Genomic DNA, 22,934 nt, shown 5'->3' on the forward strand with positions numbered 1-22,934 from the left:
TCTATATCACCCAATTTCATGCTTCCTACCCCTGGGATATGAGTTTCTGAAACTCCTAATAATTCCAGTTTGAATCGTCTGAATTCGTCAGTCGAAATGTCAATACGATAGTCATTTTTTAACGTCGTAACATTCCAAGTCTCAATTTTCATGTTCTTTAAATAATTGAAATGTTTTTGGCCTCAGGAAAAGCAATGATCCCGGATACCAATGCAGGACGAGGATCAACATATCTTCTCAAGTCTACATCGAATCACTTAAGTCGGCTTAGAACCGGACAGCAAGAAGTCCCTGGGAACTCCAGTATGAATGGAGACTTTGTGCAATCCTGGGTCCATCTTGGTCAAAAGATGGTTGTCACTACTTGGAGATGATCCTCTCAACAAAAGTCAAAATCCTGCACAGAGCGAATCAAGCATATTACCTCCGACTCATTATATATTCATGCCTACAATATTATGCTACTACAAGGAGGCAGCCCATAGTAGAAAAATCGGCTAGAAAGAGGTTTTTCAGCTTGAAAACAGACCAAGTCCAGAAGAATTATCCATTAATCAGAATCCCGTGCGAATGCTGTGTCGTTTACTAGGCTATAATTTCCTCGAGTGGAGCCACTCCTCAAGTGGGAATAGAGTTGGCCGTAAGGTCCAGTCTTGCAGGTACCCCGGAAGAGTCGACAGCCCTTTGCAGAGGCCGTTGTCCATAGATCTAGATCTTATGTCCTGCCGCAGTGGTTCTCCTACTGAGGATCCCCCCACGATGGTGTTCTGCGTCACCATGCAATTTAACCCATTACTGGGAGAAGGTTTGTAACTCGTGGGGCGTGTGGACACGCCTTTTTCCTCCTCCGCCTGTATATATGGCCCCGGGCAAGGGTGCTCCAGTTTTTATTATGGACCCCCAAGGACAAGGTACCCCTTGGTTCGCGCCTCCTATGGAGGTACCCTACATATCTGTAGTGTGTTGCTCTATTGCCACCTGGGGGAACGCTGAGTTGTCTGGCGGAGGCCCCTAAAGAGCAGTAGACTCATTAAGCTTTTTTTTTTATACTAATATATAAATATTCCAAGAATTTGTAGTGGTAAAAGCACAAATTACAGCTTTTTTTTAGCTCTGACACACACTAAGGAAATGGTTAATTGCAATAGGTTCCAATAAGTGCTTTTGAACACAATCCAGTTATTGTAATAGGCCATTGAACGAATTACAAAAATAAGGGCGTGATAAATGAGTTTTTGAAATAAGGTGAAAGCAAAATTTCATCAGGAACTGAAGATTATGAATGACTTTTTGCAAAAGGGGCTCAAAATATCCAATAATTTTAGAAGAACATTAATTAAACCCAAATATAACAAAGGGCGATTCGACTGATTGGAGTAATTATAGAGGCACTGGCTTGATTTGTTGTAAGTAAATTACTTAGCATGATGATAAGTGTCCCAGTTGGGGGGGGGGCATTTATTAAAGAGTTAGACTAAATTATGTCATAGAGAAGGCTTTCAGAAACGAAAAGTATTGTTTCAGGAAGACGAGAGAGTGTGTCAACCGAATTTTCTCTCTTAGATTAAAAACCGAGAAGTGCCTGACCGACCAGAGGGATTTAGTTTTCAGTTTGACAGATTGGGAACAGGGGTTTGATCTAGGTGATAAAAAAAACTTTTGTTAAGGTCATACCGTTGCAATGTATGCCGGAAAAGTAAATTAAATTTATTAGTATTATTTAACAGAATCATATAGCTGCAGTGAAGATGAAAACTGAGCTTAGTATAGTTGCTGCGGTGGGGGATCAGGAGTTAAGCGGGCTGGTGTCCTATCCCCTTTGTGCCCTATCACATATCTCATTTTATATGTGTTATTTGATGGACTTGTCCTAATGAGCATAACAAAGGTGTGGGAAAACATGGTATCAAGTGAGAAGTTAAAACTCCTTTGAATTATATTATTCAGTTATTCAGTTCATATGAGTATCCTAGACAAAAAATATTAATAAAGCGATCGAATTTACGGAGATCTTGAAAACTCAGTGCGTAATAATAGGTTTGAAAAATATTTTGACAAGACTGAATTTCTTAGATTAGGAATAAATGAGACAAACCCATTAGGAAACGAGAAAATCCATCAAATGAGTAGCTCACTTAACAGGGTAGCATGAACAGAAGTATAACAAATAAGTAACAAATATTGTTGATTATTCCGTAATCCTTCTCCTTTAGAAATATGTAACTTTGTAACTATTTACCCCTATTCTCCAACCAAAGAAACTAAGAAAATGAATAGAAATAAATGGAATTAAGTAGAAACAAATGGAAATAAATAAATAAATATCATAAAGCAATAGTATTAATAAAATATCATAAAGAACTATAATAAAATATAATTACAGATTAATTATAGTGAGAATAATAAAATAATTTAGAAACAATAAAAATAATAACAATATTATTATATTATAATACTATACTAAAAATAATAATAATATTAATATGTGTGCGACACTATGTGGCAATTTTTTTCTACTACGAGCATAAATACCTTACTTTAGGGTTATTTTTATAACCTTAGCCCTAGTCCTGAAAAAAATGATATAGGTACCTTAAAGCTTCGTGATTAACCATCCCTAGGGCTGAAATAGCTGACTCCCTCATGTCGTTAACTTCACATCTTATTAGGGGAATGAGTAGTTTGTGCAGTAAAGATGGAGATGGACTTCCAACAATCGTTTTTGGTTCATGTTTATCACATGACAAACTTTCTGGAGAAGAACTGCAAAAGATAAAGAGAATCAATATGTTAGTACAAAATTTTTCAAATCATTCAGCCTGACTAAGGACAATTCTTCAAGATTATTTGCTGTTCTATTTAAGCACAAACAGCATCTTATTACCAACAAAAACAGCAGTAGCATCGGCCACTCGGCGAGTGGTTAGCCCGACAGACTTGAAATCCTTTGTTCATGAGGACAGGGGGTTTGAGTCTAGGTATCGCTGGTTATTTAGTTTGGAGTTTGGAAAAGGTGGTCAGTGGCGTGACCCTGTAAGCGCATCCAAAGTCGACCCAGCTCTAACTGGGTAGCAAGAGAAATCTGGAGGGGGGTAAACATGAAGGGCATTCGAAAGCACAAGATGGCTGGACATCAGTCCCCCATTGCACTTCCTGGTTAAAGGGTCATGATAAGGAGATCAGCACCACCGGTAGGCACTGTAAAAAACAGTGTCGATTCTTTGCTCTTTTTTTACCACAAGGGTCTCACATATATAAAAAAAAAAAAAAAAAAAAAAAAAAAAAAAAAAAAAAAAAAAAAAAAAAAAAAAAAAAAAAAAAAAAAAAAAACCTGGTGCAACTTTTTTCTTTATTCCAATTTTGAAAATTAGCTTTCACTTAATTTAGACATAATTCCATATTCCATAACCGTAATACTTTCAAATGTCTGCATTCTTCCTTTCATGGGATGAGTTGATACTTATTCAATTTAAAATGAAAAGAAAGCGTTTGGGGGGGGGGCTTTCTTAAAATCTTATAGGGCGCAAAATCACCTAAATCCTTCAGACATTGCGTTGCTCTCGAATAATCCAAAACTAATAGCTTAAGGCCGTGATTAAGTGAACTTGAAAACATCGACGTTCAAAATTGAAGTTAGGGTAGTCTTCTGTCTCTCAATTCTCTAGAGACTGTCGATTGTCAAAAACCATTCAAATAGCACTTATTCATTGGCGGAAATAGCAGGTTGATTATACCAGTTTGTCAATCTAATCTCTAGGGGTGTTATCGACGATCTGAAACGATTCTTTCTGGCAAAAAACTTGTAAAAATTTCAGGTAGCTGAAAATATTCTATGGAACTGTTCGAAAACAGGAAAATACATCGAAAAATGGTTGCAATCACCTTACAAGTTCTTGCCTTCTGCTCATGGTAGTAACGATTTTGTTCTAAAAGCAATATAAAAGCATGTTCTAAAAGCATAGAGTACATTTGTGAAAAAGAGCTAGACATTTTCTAAGATTTCTAAGCAATTAGAAGAAATAGAGCAAAATCCTAGCAAACATTTTGTAGCATCTTCACGAAGCTACGGCCTGATATTAAAAGCGGTATCTTCCGCCAATGAATACTTGAGTACTTTTTAAATATAAATTTTCAATTTTAAAATGGGATTTTAGAGTTCCATCAGTTCACTTAATCACGGCCTTAAAGCATGCTTGTTAGTAAGCACTTCACTAGTACAGGTACTCAAAGTTCTCATAAATTGGCGAAGGGGAATCCCAGATGGTGATACCGCAGTTCTGGCAACTAAGAGACTCGATTCTGGGGACTTTCGTTACTTAAGCCTTTGCTCTAATCTTTGATAATTTTTTTTATCACTTTATCCTGTATATTTTTTCCTTTTTGTTGCAATCAAACTGGCTTAAAACTTTTCCGATATTATAGATGAGATCAACACCATTAGTATGGTTGAGACATCCCATCTTTTCATCATAACCAGAAGTTACAAAAATTCTTAAATTGCAAATTATCCCCTACCGTTGTACACCTGCGACCCCCCCCCTGAACAGTCACAAGAGGGAGAGAGTACAAGTAAATTAAAACGGAACCATAAGTGGGTTATCCAAGTACTATATTTGCAATATCTTTGAAGCGGCTGAAGGAGGACTGAAGTGAGACTTTCAGGTAGAGTGAGAGAAAAAAACGGAGCAGGAGGGAAGTCAAATTTTGTGTTGGAGAAGGCGGAAAAAGATTTTGTACCTCCAATCCGCCTTAACATTTTTAACTATTGTCCTCTATGAGAGTTAAAATTCATTCATGTGTTTGTAGCGAGGTAAGGCAGAAGACACCATATGTTAAGAAATTATCAAAGAAGAATATCATATAAGATATTATCAATAAAAATATCTGTAATATCTTCGGAATGGTTTGGGATGTCAAGTTAAAAGCACTATTAGCGTATATGCGTGAATGAGACCTCCCACGTCTTCAAAATGACCAGAAATTACAATATTTTTAAAATTGAATTCAACATAACTCGAAAAGTAAGGGACAGGTTCATCTTTAATTAAAGGAAGGTACACCATGAAACTTATTCCATGAAACTTATTTTTGGTGACACTAATTAGTTCTAAGAGTTTCAAATCCATGAGAATGGTGATGAAATAATGCATTAATAGGAATTAATCCGCATGGCGGACCGGAAGTTGGATATAATTGATCCCATAATTGAATATAATTGATGTCAACCTCAAAAAGGTTGACATCAAAGCAGCAAATCGTATTAGGGACTAGATAATCCTACAACTGAGCATTAATTTTCTCTCCGTGTGACAATACAGCCAACTCTGGCACGTACGCAGGGGGGGGGCCTTCGGGCCCGGGCCCCCCACCCCCGAAATTTTGTGAAATGTTTAATTTCCCCATGGTTTCTCGGGATTTCTGGCAAAAGTAGGACATTTATTAAGAATCTGGATACATGTCTGAAGCCTGTTTTGGGGGATTTTACAGCATGCAATTATCCGGTCAAGTCACTGCCCAATTACTAACCCATTTTCTGTCAGCTTTTTACCCTTTTTGAAGTAATTAGCAATTGTACTGTTATTTTTTTTTGTAAGGAGAGTTTGCTTTCCACAGCAAAATAGAATTATTCTTGATATTAGGGCGTTTATCAGGATAAAGTACAGCTTTTAATGGATCAATTTGGGAAACTATCATTTTTCATTAAAATCTACGTTTTTGCAATAGAAGAACTACCCCCCACAACACCCATATTGCACTGTTAACCCTAAAATTTCTCTTTCAGTGGGATATAATAGATTAATCACTGGTTCTAAATCGCTATGAACATAACCTGAGCCTAAAACGTACTTTTGAGGCTTCAGTCTTCTTCCCCCATCCGCTACAATACTACAGATTAAAGTTATTTTGTATTTTCCGATATACGTGCTTTTTGCATTGCTAAATTAAAAAGTGCTACTTTATGTGCTGTTTCGAAGGTTTTGCCCCCCCCCCCCGAAAAAAGTTCCTGTGTACGTGCCTGAGCCAACTTTTAGTTCTTTATAAGTCTTTACTAAGAATATATGCATATATTGTTTAACCATAACAATACTATAATTTTAGACAACAATTATATTTATTAAGAGGAGTAAGGGCATGTCTCAGGGTAAAAAAAGAAACCCAAAACAACAATGAATATTATCAGAATTATTTTGTTAATGTTCTCATAGCTTACTTATTATACGGATTTCACAATGAGAAATTTGCAGAAATAATTAAAAATCTCATACAACGTCCAATTGTCTAACGTCCAACGTCATTGAAAAAAGAAACAAGAATCAAAAACAAGATTAATTTCCCAGGAACTGGTTTTTACTATGTTTTTGCTAATATAAAAACTCCAAACCTACTTTATGGAGCTGGTATTTGACAACAGTGCTCAGAAAGCAAAATTTAATTTCACGTATTTTCAAAACCCATCTATACTTCAACAAAGAGTAGTCACTTAGTCTCACCTTAGACTAATATCTGGCGAAATACATCTTAACACAGGTGATTGGATCCTCGGGACAACTCGACAAGCAAAAGAAATATAGTTCTTCCATAAATGAACGTAGTAGTCTCTTTCGTTGGGTGGACGTTTGACTGTTGTTGCACTTCTAAGCAAGGATGCTCGATTCTCACTTATTGGCCTGGAACATTTTAATAAGAACTATATATGTTTTCGCTGAATACTTGATTAAATGATAAGAGATACGAGTGACTAGAATTAAAAACACATTAAAATAATTAATATAGTTACATTTGATGTATAAACATTAACTTAATATAATTTTCCAGAAAGAGGAGTTTTACCTTACCCTTTAACCTCTTCCAATTTTAAAGCAGCAAATTCTAATTTTTATAGTCAAATACTGGCAATCTTAATACACGATGACGATCCTTTTTATCTATGAACTATCAACATGTTTTCCAAAACATAATGTAAGTAAAGATTATTTTCCTCTGAATTCCGTAATATAATTACGAATATCCGTAATATAATTACGTCTGAATTAACTTATACAATTTTCCAGAAAGAGCAGTTTTACCTTACCCTTTAGTTTCTTCCATTTTTAAAGCAGCTGGTTTTAATTTTTATTGTCAAATATTGGCAATCTTAATACATGATGACGATCCTTTTTATCGAAACTTTGGGGCTGTGCGGGTGATGGAATCTTCAAGTTTCAGAAAAATGATGTGATTAAAACTTCTGATTGTGTACATTCATGAGCTATCAATAAGTTTCCTATAACATACAAAAAGTAAAGATTATTTTCCTCTGAACTCTGTTCGCATTTAAATATTTCTGGTTTTGCTCAGAGGCGTTTTTATTTTCTAATCTCCATGCAAGGACGAGTCCAGGATTTTTTTTTTCAGAGGGAGATATTTCTGACCAAAATTCCAGGGAGGAGTTTCAATCCATGTAGCCTTCCTCCCTCAGTCTGGATACAGCCTTGTCTCTATGTTGCATTTTGTTTGCGTAATATATACTATTTCGGTCGAGGAAAGTTTTTGTGTCAAGTTTATGTAATTGGCAATGTTCATATATTTCTAATTGCAATGTCTGATTTGCGTTTATGTGCTCGTATTTATTTTGCTTTGGTTTTGTCTTTATTCTACCCTGTACCGGCATTTTGATGCTCTGCAGAGAGGGCAGGAATAAATTCGTATTACTATTATACAAAACCAGTAGAATAAAATAATTTAATTACAATTCAATTTTTATAAAATGAGACCCTTGATTTAATGTAAGCAATAATAAAGAGTTGTATACATCATATCAGAAATGTAAGAAAATTAACATTGGATTTTAGAACTGATAGAAATTTTTGAATTCGTAACTAATTACAGCTTTAAAATTCTCATGAACTACTTGCATCTAATTTTTGTCAAATAAGAATCCTGATTCTGAAACATCCCGATCCCGAGCCCTTAAATAGCTCTCTATAGGTCCGTATCAAGGATTTTTTCGAGGGGAGGGGGTACAATAGATTTTTTTCAGGGGGGAGGGTACGTAAAAAAATTAAAAAACACATCAAAAATTTGTTTGCAATCATTTTTGTTACGTTTTTACGGGTCAGACAAACATTTCGGTGGTGTTCAAACCCCCTGACCCCCCCCCCCCTCCGGATACGAACCTAGCTCTCTTTGATGTCAACCTGCTATAGCACAGTGGATCGATGCTCTGCTTGGCAATACGGGGCCCAGGGTTGGATCCCCGCCGTAGCAAGGTTGGGCGACAAGCTACTTGTCCCTGTAAAAAACACCCACCAACTGAAACGTCGGTTCGACGCCCTATGGGCCAGCAATGGCTCTGGAGGATCTTTATCCTTTATCTCCTTGATGTTCCGGTGTCCCGCTTGTTGTGGAGAAGGAGAATAGAAAGAAGACACATCAGTGCTGCCCATGAAAAAATTGATATTCCTTGCTGTTCCGGCCAGGGGACTGTAAGCTTCCTGAATAGGGTTTTCAGCCATGGAGATTACAATGGCGTACTATTGCTTCGATTCGATGCCATTTGTCATAAGTTTCAGGCTTTTTTACATTAAGTTTGTGTTCAACATAACATTTTACTATTTTAGATAATAGTTAATATTCTTGAATCAGCTAGAAATGACATTATTTTCTCACTTACCAGTTTTTTTTAAAGCACATTTTGTAATTCTAGGTTGCTAAGGGCCGTAATTCATCTTTTACCAAGTTGCAGCTACCGCTGCAACTTAGATGTTCTGCGGTAGAGTATTTACATGGAATAGTTATTGTGTTTATTTGTTTGATTTTTATTCTCTTTTGGATTTTAAATTCTTTCCTTTTCGTTCACTTTAATTCAAGTTTTGTCTGATAGATTCAGCATCAGCATCATGATTATATTTTGCATATACTGTTAATTAAAACATTTAAAAAACTACAAAATTATTTCATAAATAACTGACATTAATTAAAAGTAATAGCCCCCCCCCCTCATATTGTTGGTTCGGCCTAACTGACAAAAGAGGAACTTTTCAAATTCTAGAGTATTTGAAACAGGCATTTGATGATCATTAGGGACATCGGAATAAATACCGTTTCGTACTGTAAACATTTGCAATACAGAAACAAGAAAAATTAACATTAGATAACACATATTTTCCAATAAAACAAAAGTATGGTGGTAAATCACAGATAAATGTGAAAGCAACCCAGAAAACATGTTGAAAAAAATTTTCTACATGCTACAAAGTAAGCAATTTGTTATTATTTTTTTGTGATTCGATTTTTTTTTTTTTTTTGGAACGATGAGGACGCCTTATCGTACATCAAGGTCACATCCAAGGGAGGTACCCCCTCGCCCTAATAAAACAGCCCCAGGATAAAAATCCTGGGTACAACTTTGTTGTAAATAGTCAAAATAATGGTTTAATTATTTTTCTTCTGCTTTTTCTTCCTACGTTCCAAACTTTCGTCATAAGTTCATCTTTACAAGTTAGGTAGTTTTTTAGTTTTTTTCAAATATTCTGGAATTTTAAGGACCTTAATATTATCCCGTATTTGGTCATGACTTGAAAATTTTCTAATTATATTCCAGGAAAATGTTGCTGAGCTGAGCAACAATGTTGACTTACAAAGGCTGAGGCACCATTCTCAGAGGCGCCTTTTTACACCTCAGCAGCCTTTCTCATGCTTTTTTTCAAAAGGCGTTTTCACGCCTTTTTTCTCTCATAGCTTTTTTTTTCTCGCACCTTTTTGCACCTTTCTTGATTTCACAATCCACAACAGTACTTTACTCTTCTTTTGCAGAATATAGTTATATAATAAATATAAAGAAAGAAAATACTTGCCTTTCTTAAATATATCACAAGATGTAGCCACTTAAAGCTGTGGCTCAGTCACCAGAACAGTAATAAAAAAAATTCTAACATTTATAGTTTTCAGTCAAATAACATAAGAAATGGTAAACACAAAAAAGTATCAAAGCGCTAAAACAAAATCCAACTAACCATCAAACTGAAGAATTTCACTTATTTTGGGCTTTTACAACTAGGTAGAGCCTCTAAAAAGATAAAAAAAGAAGACAGAACAAAATGGTCAATTGACAATGTAACTAAGAGAAGTATCCTAAGGGAACCTAAGGGAAGTCTAGGGACAAAAGAGGGGGAAATGGACTGTGCGGTCAAGAAAGTTTTCTTTTCTATTTTCCTCTTTATTTCATACAGTCCCTAGTTAAGACCTTTCTTAAGTTCTAATATGAATCCCAGTGTAAGCAAAAGATCCAGAATGGGTAGTTTATAGCTTGCTTCCTGAATCTTAGCAATAATATATAAACGAAATTATTATATATTTAATAATTATGCAATAATAAATAATTATATATAAATCTTGATTCCTTGCAAGTAAAAGAGTTTAAGATATCTTTCATTCGGCTCTCAATAAATATTATACCCCTTTTTTGGCCGAGCACAGCTCCAGAGATTTTGTATTTGGAAAAGGGCATTTTAAAGCCCTTACAATGCAAATACTTAATTGGAAACCTTAAAAAGGATAAAGCCATTGCTGGCACACGGGGCGTCGAAATCAACCTTTCAACCTTTCAGTTGCTGAATCTTTTTTATAGGAACAAGCAGCAACCTTGTCACCCTGCCTTGCCGAAGTGAAGATCGATCCCTGGGCCCCGTATCGCCAAGCAGAGGATCAATCCACAACCTACATTTTTGTCCGACTCGTAAAAAAGTAATAAAAATGCATATCAACACATTTTGATGCATTTTGTACAGTTTTTTTTTTACACCCTGCCCTCCCTGAACAAAAATCATTATATGGTCTTGGCAGAATTGTTACGCTTTGTATTACTGTCTCATTATTATGGACTCGAACCTAATTGTCACATATTAGATGTATTCTGCCCACAAAGAAAGAACACGGAGAGACGGGCCTAGATTTGCCAATAGGCCCAATAGGCCTGAGCCTAAGGGCGCACAATGTCATTTTTTTCTTAACAAAAACTGGACTGATGTGATTTATTGTCAAAGTGCCAGGCGCACTTTCGCCACGCTGCCTATTCACAGAAAAATGATTTTAAAGCGACACAGGAATCTGCTCAGTGCTTCCATTATCCCCAAATTTTCGGGAACCTCCCTGAAAATCTCGCAAAAATAGAGCGGCAAAAACACTTGGGCCTAGGAGCATCAAAGCTTTAAATCTGGCCCTGTGTGGAGATCATTCAATACAACGTTATTTTTTGGCCATACCAATCATAAGGTCTTTGTCCTTACCTAACAAGTTTTGAAAATACATCTTCATAAAATTTGTCTATTTTTGGACTCTAGAAGAGAGACAGCATCAATACATAGCAGTCAAAATCAGCAGTAAATGGAAGATCCTGAGAGACAACAAAATTAAAATTTTTGTTAATGATCTAAGTTATTCTCTTTAGCCTACATTTTAATTCCAAATAAGAAAATAGTCACTTTGATGGATCATATTCTGTTAAGAAAGGGTTTTTCGACTTACGAGGGATCAACTACCGAGTAGAGTGCATTCAGTCTAGAATGGACAATTGGCCAGGAATGATTGAGAGCTGTAACGGATCTCGTCATAAGACGATTTAACTCCAAGAAACTTAATAGACATGTGGCCCATGGATCAGCTCCACTTAAATTTTGAGAGGAAACTGTTTTTACTGCACTTTCGTCATGGGTACCTACAAAAAAATATAGATTTTTAAGGCAATCCAGTCTAAAGTTAGGTTGTGACAAATAAACGTCGTCCGCCTGACGAAAAAAAAATATTTCATGGGGATAAACATCCAATTTACTTTTGCTGGGATCATGCAAAATTCTGACAGAAGACGGTAAATTTTGTCCAAGTGTAAAGAGCCAAGCGACATCGCTAATGAATTCCATCTGCCATATTTTTTTTTAGCTTATGATAATCGTCTAACCATCAAGTATTATCAATCCATCTATCCCCTTTTTCATCATTTTTTTGCCAATTAATTGTGTGATATTTGCTTTACCAGTTTTCGGATACATTATTTTTACACGTTAAATTTTGTTAACTTTTCTAATTTCTGACCATGTTAGTTGTCATGTTAACGACTAACCATGACAATTCTTTAATTAGTTTAACATTAATCTATTGTTTTGGTGGCTTCTGTTTCGTTTCTTCTTTGATGTCCTCTTTTACCTGACATAAGAAGCGAATTCGGCTTTATTAGCCATTATAAGTCTTTAGAAAGTAAATCTTATCTTACAAGTCTAGTTGAAAGCAGACCTCTGGAGTCATCCTAGAAATGCTCCTTATAATACTAATCTTAAAAAGAATATGAACAGTATATCTTTACTTGTATAGAAACAGAAAACTTTTTGTTTATCTTAGGGTTTGTGCCCCCTGCGAAACATGCGATTTTGCGGTAACCCTACAGATGTAGTTTGCACAGAAAGAAAACTATTTGTATTACTGAATTTATTAGTTTCAAATCTAGCCATTCACTCAGTCAGAATTATGATATTATTCAAAATTTTCTTAGAAAATGACCTGTACTGGCTGAAAAGATTGTCATATTTCCGCTAATTTGAACCCATTGTCCAACATATATTCCACCTAACAAAGAAGCTCAGCCATTGAATGATGGCAAAATTGTCGTGTTTCACACGAAAACTTATGAAACACAAACACAAAACACACGAAACAACTTGCACAGCGACGATAAACCTTTATCAAAATTTTGCCAGCCAATGAAGCAAATTTGTAGCTCTGGTCTAACAGCAGTAAACCGAGCATCAGACAAAACGAATTTTCTTTTGTTTTCGTCGGATGACCCTGAATACAGTTGAGCATTTATTGGTAATTCCAAAATACTAAATACCAATGCACTAAAATACTAAAAACGAGGATGACGTTCTCAGAGTAATGTTGCGGACAATTTTACTATTCAATTCATTTTTTGATTCTTTATTGTCTTTTTAAGTTTTTATCGTCCCTGAAAACAGTGTATGAACATGAAGCAGAAATATTCGTTTAGATTTTATTCTAGTCACTGTCTTGGCAAAAAGTGCGCATTTCAACACTACTTCTTACAACAAAACTTTTTTGTTTTTTTTGTCGGATGACCTTGAACACAGCTGTTAAAGTGCAAGCCCTCTGTATCAATGTTCTTAAATAGCTCCTTACTTTGAGACTTGGAAAGAGATTATTATGGTAAATATACCTAGGACTAACGTCACGCAACTTGTCAGGCTTAAACATATGCTTTTCTATAGCTAGGGACGTCAAAATTGGGTAGTTAAGGTAGTAAGTTGGGTAGTTAGAAATTTAATAGCTAAAAAGAAAATTATTTTTCGCACAATTCATGGCCAGATGTTGGCTTAGGGCATTTATTGGATAATTTAAAAATCCTAAATACCAATGCACTAAGTACACACATCCAAAAGAAGAACCTTTCTTTGGAATCAAAAATGAAAGGGGGTTCAGAGCCTAAAATAAATAATATTCAAGACGGCGTATAACACACAAGACAAAGCAATAAAAAAAACTTTTCACAGTGGCTTATCCAGGAACAACAATAACAAATCCAGAAGCAGCTATGATCTGGATGAAACACTAAAACAGAATAATCAATTGAGCTAATCAGAAGCCAGATCTCCTAGCTTTATACAACAACCAGCTGAGGTAAGTGGCAGAGAGGATTATGTTTCTTACTTACATTATGGTGTAGTCGTCGTTCGGTGTAATGGTTTTTAAACTATAAGCTGCAGCTCCCTGGGAAGCCATGGTGTAGTCATAAGAGTGAAGTGAAATATTCAATTAAACAATTCTGCAACTTTGTTAGAATTCCCAATCCTCAAAATTTTTCGAAAAAAGATTTCGGGCTTCAGAAAAAAAGTTACAGCTATAGAAAGCAAAAATTGTTGAGGATGTTATCAATGATTGTATTCCTTGTTGGACCAGTTTGTCCAAGTTGTAACTCCAACAAAACTATTTTTCTTGCAACATGAAATCTATTTTTGAAGATCGCATAAACAGCTTATCAAATGATTCAATACATAATATCCAGCAGATAATATTAAACAATTTACATGGGATATTAAACTAATTCTAGCTAAGGCCCCATCTATATTACTTCTTTAGAAAAAGAATTTCTGATTGAATTGCCTTGTGATAACACATCCAAGAGAAAATTTAGTAGTATGGAACTTTCTAATTTTTGTAAAAGAAAAATATACAGTGCTTAGTGTAAAGCAGTAGCTCCTAGTGGTAAGCAGTGGTAAGGTCTACGAATATTAATTCCATTTACAACATCATATTTGTGGAAAGTAATCAGAACCGCTGCAGCCTTGTAAAGAACGATAAAGAGTCAGAATCGCTCATAAATCACCGTCAAAGAGGAGTCACCACATTCAGCTCCTTTCCAAGATCTGAAAAGTTGTGTCGTAAACAATGTGAACAACAAACTCATCCATCCCATTAAAAATATTTTAATAATGTCAATCATTATTCAATGTTCAGTCAATTATTTCTGGATGTAAAGTTTGCTCGTTCATTTTTGACTAACCAAACAAAATCAAAGTACACTTCAAACGCGTGTAGAAACCTTATTGAATTTATCTGCACCATGACCAGCCGCAACAGTCACGACCATGGAGGCAGTCTAAACTCAATATGAAAATTACCAAAATAGTTGGAATTACAAATTTTATGTGATCCCAAGAAAAACAGTATGTATTTTAAATTTTCACTGTCAAATGAATAGTCACTTTTAGAAAGATGGGTTTTCTAATTTCTCAAGAAGGTCAAAAATTATGACAAGCCACGGATAGGAGAGCCGCAAAAAAAAATCTCATGTTTTTAGGGAGCCGTAACCCAAAAAAGACTGGAATCCCTGATCTAGTTCTAATCTAGAGCTATTGGAGTTTCTAGAAGAAATTCTGGGGGTTTTTGTTTTTGCTTATATGTTTAAGCACAGAAGAAATGTTTAAGTACATTTTACAGCTCAATTAATAAAAACAGCTTCCAAGCCATAATATTATATTATTTAATAACAAAAGAATTCGTCAATTTTGTGATATTTGCTCTTATTTTTAGGAAGGTAATTTACAAGCATACAAAACATAAGGGGGGTATTCCAATCCCCAAATTCCTACCTTTGTGAGGAAAAATGGAAAACTATGGCCAATGATAGAGTACCTGAGAAGTTAATTATAATCAATCGACCACAAAACCTCAGTCTAGGACTCAAATTCCAGTTAACAGAGGCCTCTCGTCACTATTTTGAGGATTATGGAATCAGGCAGGGGTAGTTCCTATCCCAGTCTTTTTTAACTTTGCCAATGATTGGATATCATTCATAAGCCTCAGTTCACTTGTTGACCCTTATGGTGGACAAAACTGCTAGATGCTAGGGATCACTAACGCTTATAAGCTGATTCAAGGACAAGTATGTAATGTGGACACAACCAAAGAAAAACACGCAAAGAATCAGACTCGAATTTTTAGTAGACATGAGAAATCTATCCTAACCTATCGGCAAAAAAAAGTTATTTAAAAGTCACTTGGACATTCTAGCATTTCTTTCTATGCCCTTAATCTAAAAAGAGTCAGGTTTCAGGGTCACAGTATAGGTGAAATGCGTTTTGCTCTTAACGCTATTGTATTCTTCCTGAAGCCCACTTCGTTCTAGCCAAGTGGATGGCGCGCTGGATTTAAAATCATTGGTCTGAAGGGCGAGAGTTCAATTCCTGGTGTGGCCAGTTATTAGAGTAAGTTTATGTGTTGAACCAATGGGTCGTAAAAGAAGTTATATCTGAAATAAGTTTCGTTATTTTGTTCTCTTCTTCTTCGTTCAATTTTGGCTTTTGAGTCTCTACTTCAACAATTGACATATCACAACAAGCGAAAAAAGACAAAAGATTATCACAACAAAACAAAAAGATTAAATGTGTTTTGAATAGTGATTCTGCGGCAGCAAAAGCCTTCAATATGCAAAAAAAAAGTGCGTAAGTTATGCAGAAATGGGATTTTTTGCGAGGACAATGGCTAATAAAACGTAAATATAAACGAATAAACGTAAAAATAAACGAATATTTTGGCGATATATTTAACAACCTTCTCGGCAAAATAACAACGTAAAAAGAACAACATAAAAACGTTGAAGACATAAAAAAAGATGAAAAATATAAAAAAACGTGGATGAAGTTCTCAGAGTAAAGTTGCCGACAACTTTTCAACTGAATTCATTTTTTGATCCTTTATTGTTTTTTAATTTTTTATCGTCCCTGAAGACAGTTGATGGAACATAAAGCCGAAATTTTCGCTTAGATTTTATTCTAGTCACTGTCTTGGCAAAAACTGCGCATTTCAACATAACTTCCTACTCTTGTATGACAGAGAGACAGTATGGTCTTCGTCATTAGTTTTAATGCTTAATAAATCATTACCTAAGCAATTTCTTAGATCACCCTGCTTTTCCATTTACATAATTTAAGAGAGATAAAAACGGGAATAGCTTAAATAAAACAGTGGAGCAAAAAAAAAACAAACTTTAAATAATAGAAATCTGAATAATTCAATTCCACGTCCGAGAGCCATTATTAACGAAAAAAAATTAATAAAAATATGCAAAACCTTTCCCATTGATAAAGGCTCTTGGACGTGGAGTAGAAATGTTCGGATTTTTATTACTTAAAGTGTGTTCTTGCTTCTTTTTTCTTTCTCTCTTAAGTTATGTAAATTATTACCTGCGGTCCATATGGCTGAATTTCGTTCAGCTAACCACTGCATATCCGGAATTACACTATTTAGTGCCGCCTTTTCACTCGACGGAAGCATAGATGAGCACTTTTCTAATACTTCCGGACAGCACTTATCCATAACATCTAAAACGGGTTCATCATACTTTGTTATCAAATTTAGCGTCTTTAGAATCTGCTTCACTTCTTTCAGTATTAATACAGAGATTCTTCTGGGAGCAAATCTACAGTGGCAAAAGGCCACTAAGCAAAAAGCTTCAGTCATATGCAGAACAGTGGCCGGGTCGAGTCTAGGAGCGAGCTCAGCTTTTTCTTCAATTGTTTCTCTAACGGACCTAAGGGAGTTATTTGTATTGCTTTGAGTTGTTGTTGAACTTGCCACTGTTCGCCACGTTGTAACTAACTGTAGGAGCCCACGTAAGCCACTATCGTAAAGACTAGAAGATGTGTCAGGAATTTCTCGAATGAAGAACTGGACAAAACCTGTATCAAGAGAAATATGTTATCATATTGTAAATACAAAGAGAAGCGAATAACATTTTTACTAAATTAACAGTAATTAAAACTTTCTTCAATAAATACATAGTAAATTCTGCTCTTTTGAATTCTAATTAATTTGCTATGCATATACCATTGTGACCTAACAATGTTATTCCTTAGTTTTCAACTGCCTCAGTCAGTCACCTTGGCATCAGTCAACCTCCTATCAGTACCCCCCGAATCCAGGTGAAAACTTAACGTTTCGCTAAGGGAAACCAATTTCATCTTTTCTGATATGATAAGATTTTCTGCGATCAATAAAGTAAAACTAACTTAGTATTGATTACCATAATTCCTTTTATGTGGTATATTTAGATCTTCTGTGCATTGCAGACACCAAATAGGCATGCACTTGCTTTATTTAGACCAATTTTCGGCAAACAGTCTAGGGCTAAACATAAAGCAGGTCGTCCTTGGTTGGGATGGATGGATGTCGTAAGGAAGTATTTGAGAGAAATGGGAGCTCCCTGGGAAGATGTAAAGAGAGGGGCTTTGAAAAGACTGGGAAGGATGAAGAGCATGTGTAGCTGTATTGGCCTCAGGCGGCTTGGTGCTGTGGTAAGTTTTTAGTAGTAGTAGTAGTAATACATGGTCTACTTACTTTCAACACAAAGTTCTCCCAATTAAACAAAATTAATCTAAAGTCGGCTTTCCGAACAGAAGAAAATTGCCATATCCATCTCATTACTGATCTTATCAACATTTAACTGTCTGTTCATTGGCATTAGGATTCCAGGATTTGTTTTTCTTATTTTACTGCTATGTGTTCGTTGGTGTGAATTTTTTTTTATAACATATGAAGGAATCGTACGGAAGGTGCATTCCCCTCCCCTGTTCCTTATCCATTCCCCTATGCACGTCTAATACTAAAAAAAACATAAAAAAACATAAATTAAATGGAAATGTAGTGTTTGTGTTTACCAAATAAGAATGGTTAACAAGAAGATGCCAGTTGCGTCGCATACTGATTTATGGACCCAAACGGGGCATTTCTACACTGAAAATTTACCTTATTATTGGTATTTTAGAAAATGTACGTATTTTTGCCTCTTACTATAAATAACAAAAAGTTTTCAGTTGAAATTAAATGTAAAACAGGAATATAAAATAACAAGGGTGAGGACGGCGAGATAAAAATAAACCAAATTAAAATAGAATTTTCGTATTGACTAGATTAAAGTTCTTTAATGTAGGACAGTTCAGTTCTTTTGATTTCTAATCCAAATATGTTTAATCAATGTATTTTATGAATACTGGGCGACCGTTGTCCTTTCAAGCCTGATTCCATTTTCTCTTTTTGCTATTGGAATTATCAGACCAGTCTGATTTTCGGTCATTATATTCATTATTTACATATTCATTATTGGACATTTGAACCGAATGTTTTTAATTGAACCAGTCACCAATAAATACTAAATATTTTGAGATGGTTAGACTTTTTTTCAAGTTCAAATTCATTTTATTATTACAACAAATATTTACAAGAACACTATACCAATGGCCTCCATAAAGCCCCATGGCTCGTAATGTGGAGGCCAAATATCACTGTAAATTTTAAAACAATTAAATAAAAAAAACAAGTTTTTTCAAGTGAAAGTAAGGAGCGACATTAAAACTTAAAACGAACAGAAATTACTTCGTATTTGAAAGGGGCTGCTTCCTCATCAAAGCTTCGCTCTTTACGCTAAAGTTTGACTCTTTCTCTCAACTCTTCTTTTTAAAGCAGTAAAAAACTGTAACGTAAAGAGCGGGGCGTTGGTGAGGAAGTAGCCCCTTTTATATACGAAGTAATTTCTGTTCGTTTTAAGTTTTAATGTCGCTCCTTACTTTCAGTTGAAAAAACTTGTTTTTTTTATTTAATTTCTGAACGTTTTTGAATCAATGCATGTTTTGATTTTGGCTCTCCGCAGAGGAATTATTAAAATCAAATTTGCATATTTATTTATTTTTTTGGCTAAATGACTTTCTCATAATTTTGATCGAATGATTTTGAGAAAGAAAGAGCGGGGGAGGAAGCCTAGTTGCCCTCCAATTTTTTGGTTAATTAAAAAGGCAACTAGAACTTTTAATTTTTTACGAATCTTTTTATTAGTAAAGATATACATAACTTATAAATTAGCTTACGTAAAGAATTTTTTATTCTCATGTTTTTATTACACATATGGGAGGGTTCACCCTCTCGTCAGTACCTCTCTCTTTACACTAAATCTTAAATTTTGTCCCAACTCGTTAAGAATGACCCCCTGAATCACAAAAACCGTAGAATAAATAGTTGACATTACTAAAAATACTTTAGCGTAAAGAGCGAGGTATTAGGAGGAGGTGGGCCCCTCATATGGGTAATAATTTTTGTTCGTTTTAAGTTTTAATGCTGCTCCTTACTTCCAGCTGAAAAAATCTTTTTCATATTTATTTTTTCATTGTTTTTTTTTTAAACAATGCTAGTAAATCCTGCACTCCCTTCATGGAAATTTTCTTCCCCCATGACAAATTCCTCGATGGAAAGTTCCCCCAGTATATCCTCCTCTTCTCAACCCCTCCCCCCCAACCAAAAAATCCTCCTGAAAACGCCTGTACACTTCCCAATAACCATTACTATATGTAAGCACTGGTCAAAGTTTGTAACTTGTAGCCCCTCCCACGGGGACTGGGGAGGAGTAAGTCGTCGCCAAAGACATAGTTATAAGGTTTTTCGACTACGCTGAATAAAATGGTTATCTCAGAATTTTGATCCGTTGACTTTGGGAAAATAATTAGCGTGGGAGGGGGCCGAAGTGCCCTCCAATTTTTTTGGTCACTTAAAAAGAGCACTAGAACTTTTCATTTCCGTTAGAATGAGCCCTCTCGCAACATTCTAGGACAACTGGGTCGATACGATCACCCCTGGGAAAAAAAAAACAAACAAATAAACACGCATCCGTGATCTGCCTTCTGGCAAAAAATATAAAATTCCACATTTTTGTAGATAGGAGCTTGAAACTTCTACAATAGGGTTCTCTGATACGCTGAATCTGATGAAGATTCTATGACTTTTATGGGGTGTTTCCCCCTATTTTCTAAAATAACGCAAATTTTCTCAGGCTCGTAACTTTTGATGCGTAAAACTAAACTTGATGAAACTTATATATTTAAAATCAGCATTAAAATGCAATTCTTTTGATGTAGCTATTGGTATCAAAATTCCATTTTTTAGAGTTTTGGTTTCTATTGAGCCGGGTCGCTCCTTACTACAGTTCGTTACCACGAACTGTTTGATAAAACAAAAGAATTAACATCATAAAATTAACATAATAATATTTATAGACTATAGTCTATATATAAAAAAAAAATGATGCATGGAACTTAATCCCAATGTTTATATTCAGCTTCCTGTAATTATGCTAAAAACAAAAAGGAACTTAAAGCAAACCAGACAGAGTTGACAGATTTTATTTTAAGGTTCTGTCCGGTTGATTAAAAATATTTATGTACCTTTCCTCTAATTCCTTCCTAATTCCAGCACAACAATGGTAGGTTCTTTTATCTGCAAAGGAGTTGGTGAACCTCACGCAGATACCGGGTGTATCAGGTAGCTTTCGAAGATCCAGCTATCGAAAGGAACTTACGAAAATCCTCGGAACTCTTCACTAGGGAATATTTCAAGGTCAAAGACTCCTTATCTTGTGGAAAAATACCGTCTTTGGACAATTTTCGCCTAGTATATAAGTACTGTGGGGGGGGGGGGGGCGACTCGAGCCGCAGCTATGGCATATGGGCTACCTACAGGGGTAATTGTTAAGAATTATAATTTCCAAAAATAGTAATGTTTAGTCATGAAATCTGGAACATATCTTTAGTACAGATATCATAAAAATATCAATAAAGGCCGTTGTCGTTAATGTCAACGGAACTGTAAAATTTAAAATGCCAAAATGTCAAATGTTATGTGTAAAATATCAAATGTTAAAATGTAAAACCTCAGTGAAGATTTTATTAGATTATCATTTAATGTGGCAACATGCAAAAAAAAGGTAGAACAAACCGTAGATGGTATCTTCACGCCACTCCGCAAACTCAGTAATAATATTCTGAAGACTTTGCAACGCCAACGTTTTCAGCTCTTCGTCAACGTGGAGGGTAAGTCGTGACAACAGGTCTACTAGTTCCGACTTCGACATTCCATCGGGTATAAGCCTTGGAACTGCTGCTAAACAAGCCCGAAACAGGTCTATTTTCGGCTTATGCTCTCGTGGAATCAACTCATCTGCTTCCTGTAAAGACCTTGAAGATTAGCTCCTGTCAGCTAACATTCATGCACTTGAATGCATAAACTATTATTTCGTACATAACCGAAAACCTTTATTTGATTTTAGAATCATTTAGTAATCAAATCAATCACGTTGACGGCTCTTCCCTTTTTGTTTTCATTCTCTCTCATCGACATCCTGAGAAAAAGGGCACATCAATTATAGTCACCATACTCTAGGAAATTAAATATTCCTAAACTAATCACATGCAACTGAATCATAGGTGGTCTGACCCAAAATATGCACTAAGGAGAACCTTGGCTTTTGGTTATATAGAACAGAATAGATTTTATTCACTACAATAGCCCGAGCTAACATGAGCATGTCGTAATACAAAAAAAAAGACCCAAAACAAGAATAAAAAAAAAATAAAGAAACAGCAACACAAAAGATTAGGGCAACAAGTACTTCTTCAAGGTCAATAAATTAAAATGAGTCACTAAAAAAATTAATAAAAAATTAATATAAGTCAAGAACAATTTGCACAGTTAAATAAGTTACCGTTTATACAGAATATATCAGAATATTAAATATATAAATGGTTGGTACACTCAAAAACGCTCACAGGCAAATACCTGAAATAAACTGCATTTAACAGTAAATATTTGTTAAGGTGATATTATTAAAATACCGAGTAAAATAAGGGACAAATGATTTGCAATATTTTTTGGTACTAGAGGCTGGTAAGTCATTAACTGTGGATTACTTTTTATTTGTCGGAGTCTAGTGACTGGTCCTACAGTAGGGTGGCTCTCAAGGTCGGGTAGTAGACCACAATGAGCTGGGGAATTCAAACGACATAGTCCAAATCGATATGTCAACTCATGTCTATGACTATTAAGCGAATTCAAGTTGAGTTGTTTTAGGGCATCATCATATGTTGAGTAGTTATGCCCAAGTATAATTTTTACAGTCTTTTTCAAGAGGTGGCATCTCAAGCCTATCTGATAAATCTTTCATCAAACCCTGATGCCAATCTGGAAATACATAGTCAAGGGAAGGTCTAACGTATCTGCAGTATACAGACTTTAAAATCTTAGTTTGCAACTTGGCATGCCAAATCTCTTCAGGTTGGAAGATGAATGTAAAAGTTAGGCACCTTATTTAGTCAGAGAACCAACGTGCAAGTTCTGTCGCATTCTTCTCCCAAAAGTACTCCAAGTGTTTCAACAGTAGGGAGATAAAAGAAGAATGATTGCCGATCTTTAGGAAGGAAAAAGCCGTATAAAAGTTTATTAAGTCGTAAAAAGTCGTTTAAGAGTTTAATAAGTCGTATAAAGCCGTTTAAGTCCTATAAGAGTCGTGTAAGAGTCTATTAAGTAATATAAGTCGTATAAAAGTCGTATACAAATTTGATAAGTCTTAT

General features: G+C 35.2%; 1 protein-coding gene across 1 annotated transcript in view; it reads right to left on the reverse strand.

Annotated features, from left to right (window-relative positions):
* The window catches only part of LOC136036795 (protein furry-like), a gene marked incomplete in the record, with an annotated part of 187,120 nt that overhangs the window by 129,024 nt on the left and 35,162 nt on the right, over window positions 1–22,934 (reverse strand). The window contains 5 exon segments of the mRNA XM_065719126.1: window positions 2,593–2,763; window positions 6,492–6,668; window positions 11,506–11,695; window positions 16,731–17,225; window positions 21,304–21,532. Coding sequence (XP_065575198.1) covers window positions 2,593–2,763; window positions 6,492–6,668; window positions 11,506–11,695; window positions 16,731–17,225; window positions 21,304–21,532 — 1,262 coding nt within the window.

The sequence above is a fragment of the Artemia franciscana genome, chromosome 16 (assembly GCF_032884065.1).
Source record: "Artemia franciscana chromosome 16, ASM3288406v1, whole genome shotgun sequence".
Taxonomy (NCBI): Eukaryota; Metazoa; Arthropoda; class Branchiopoda; order Anostraca; family Artemiidae; genus Artemia; species Artemia franciscana.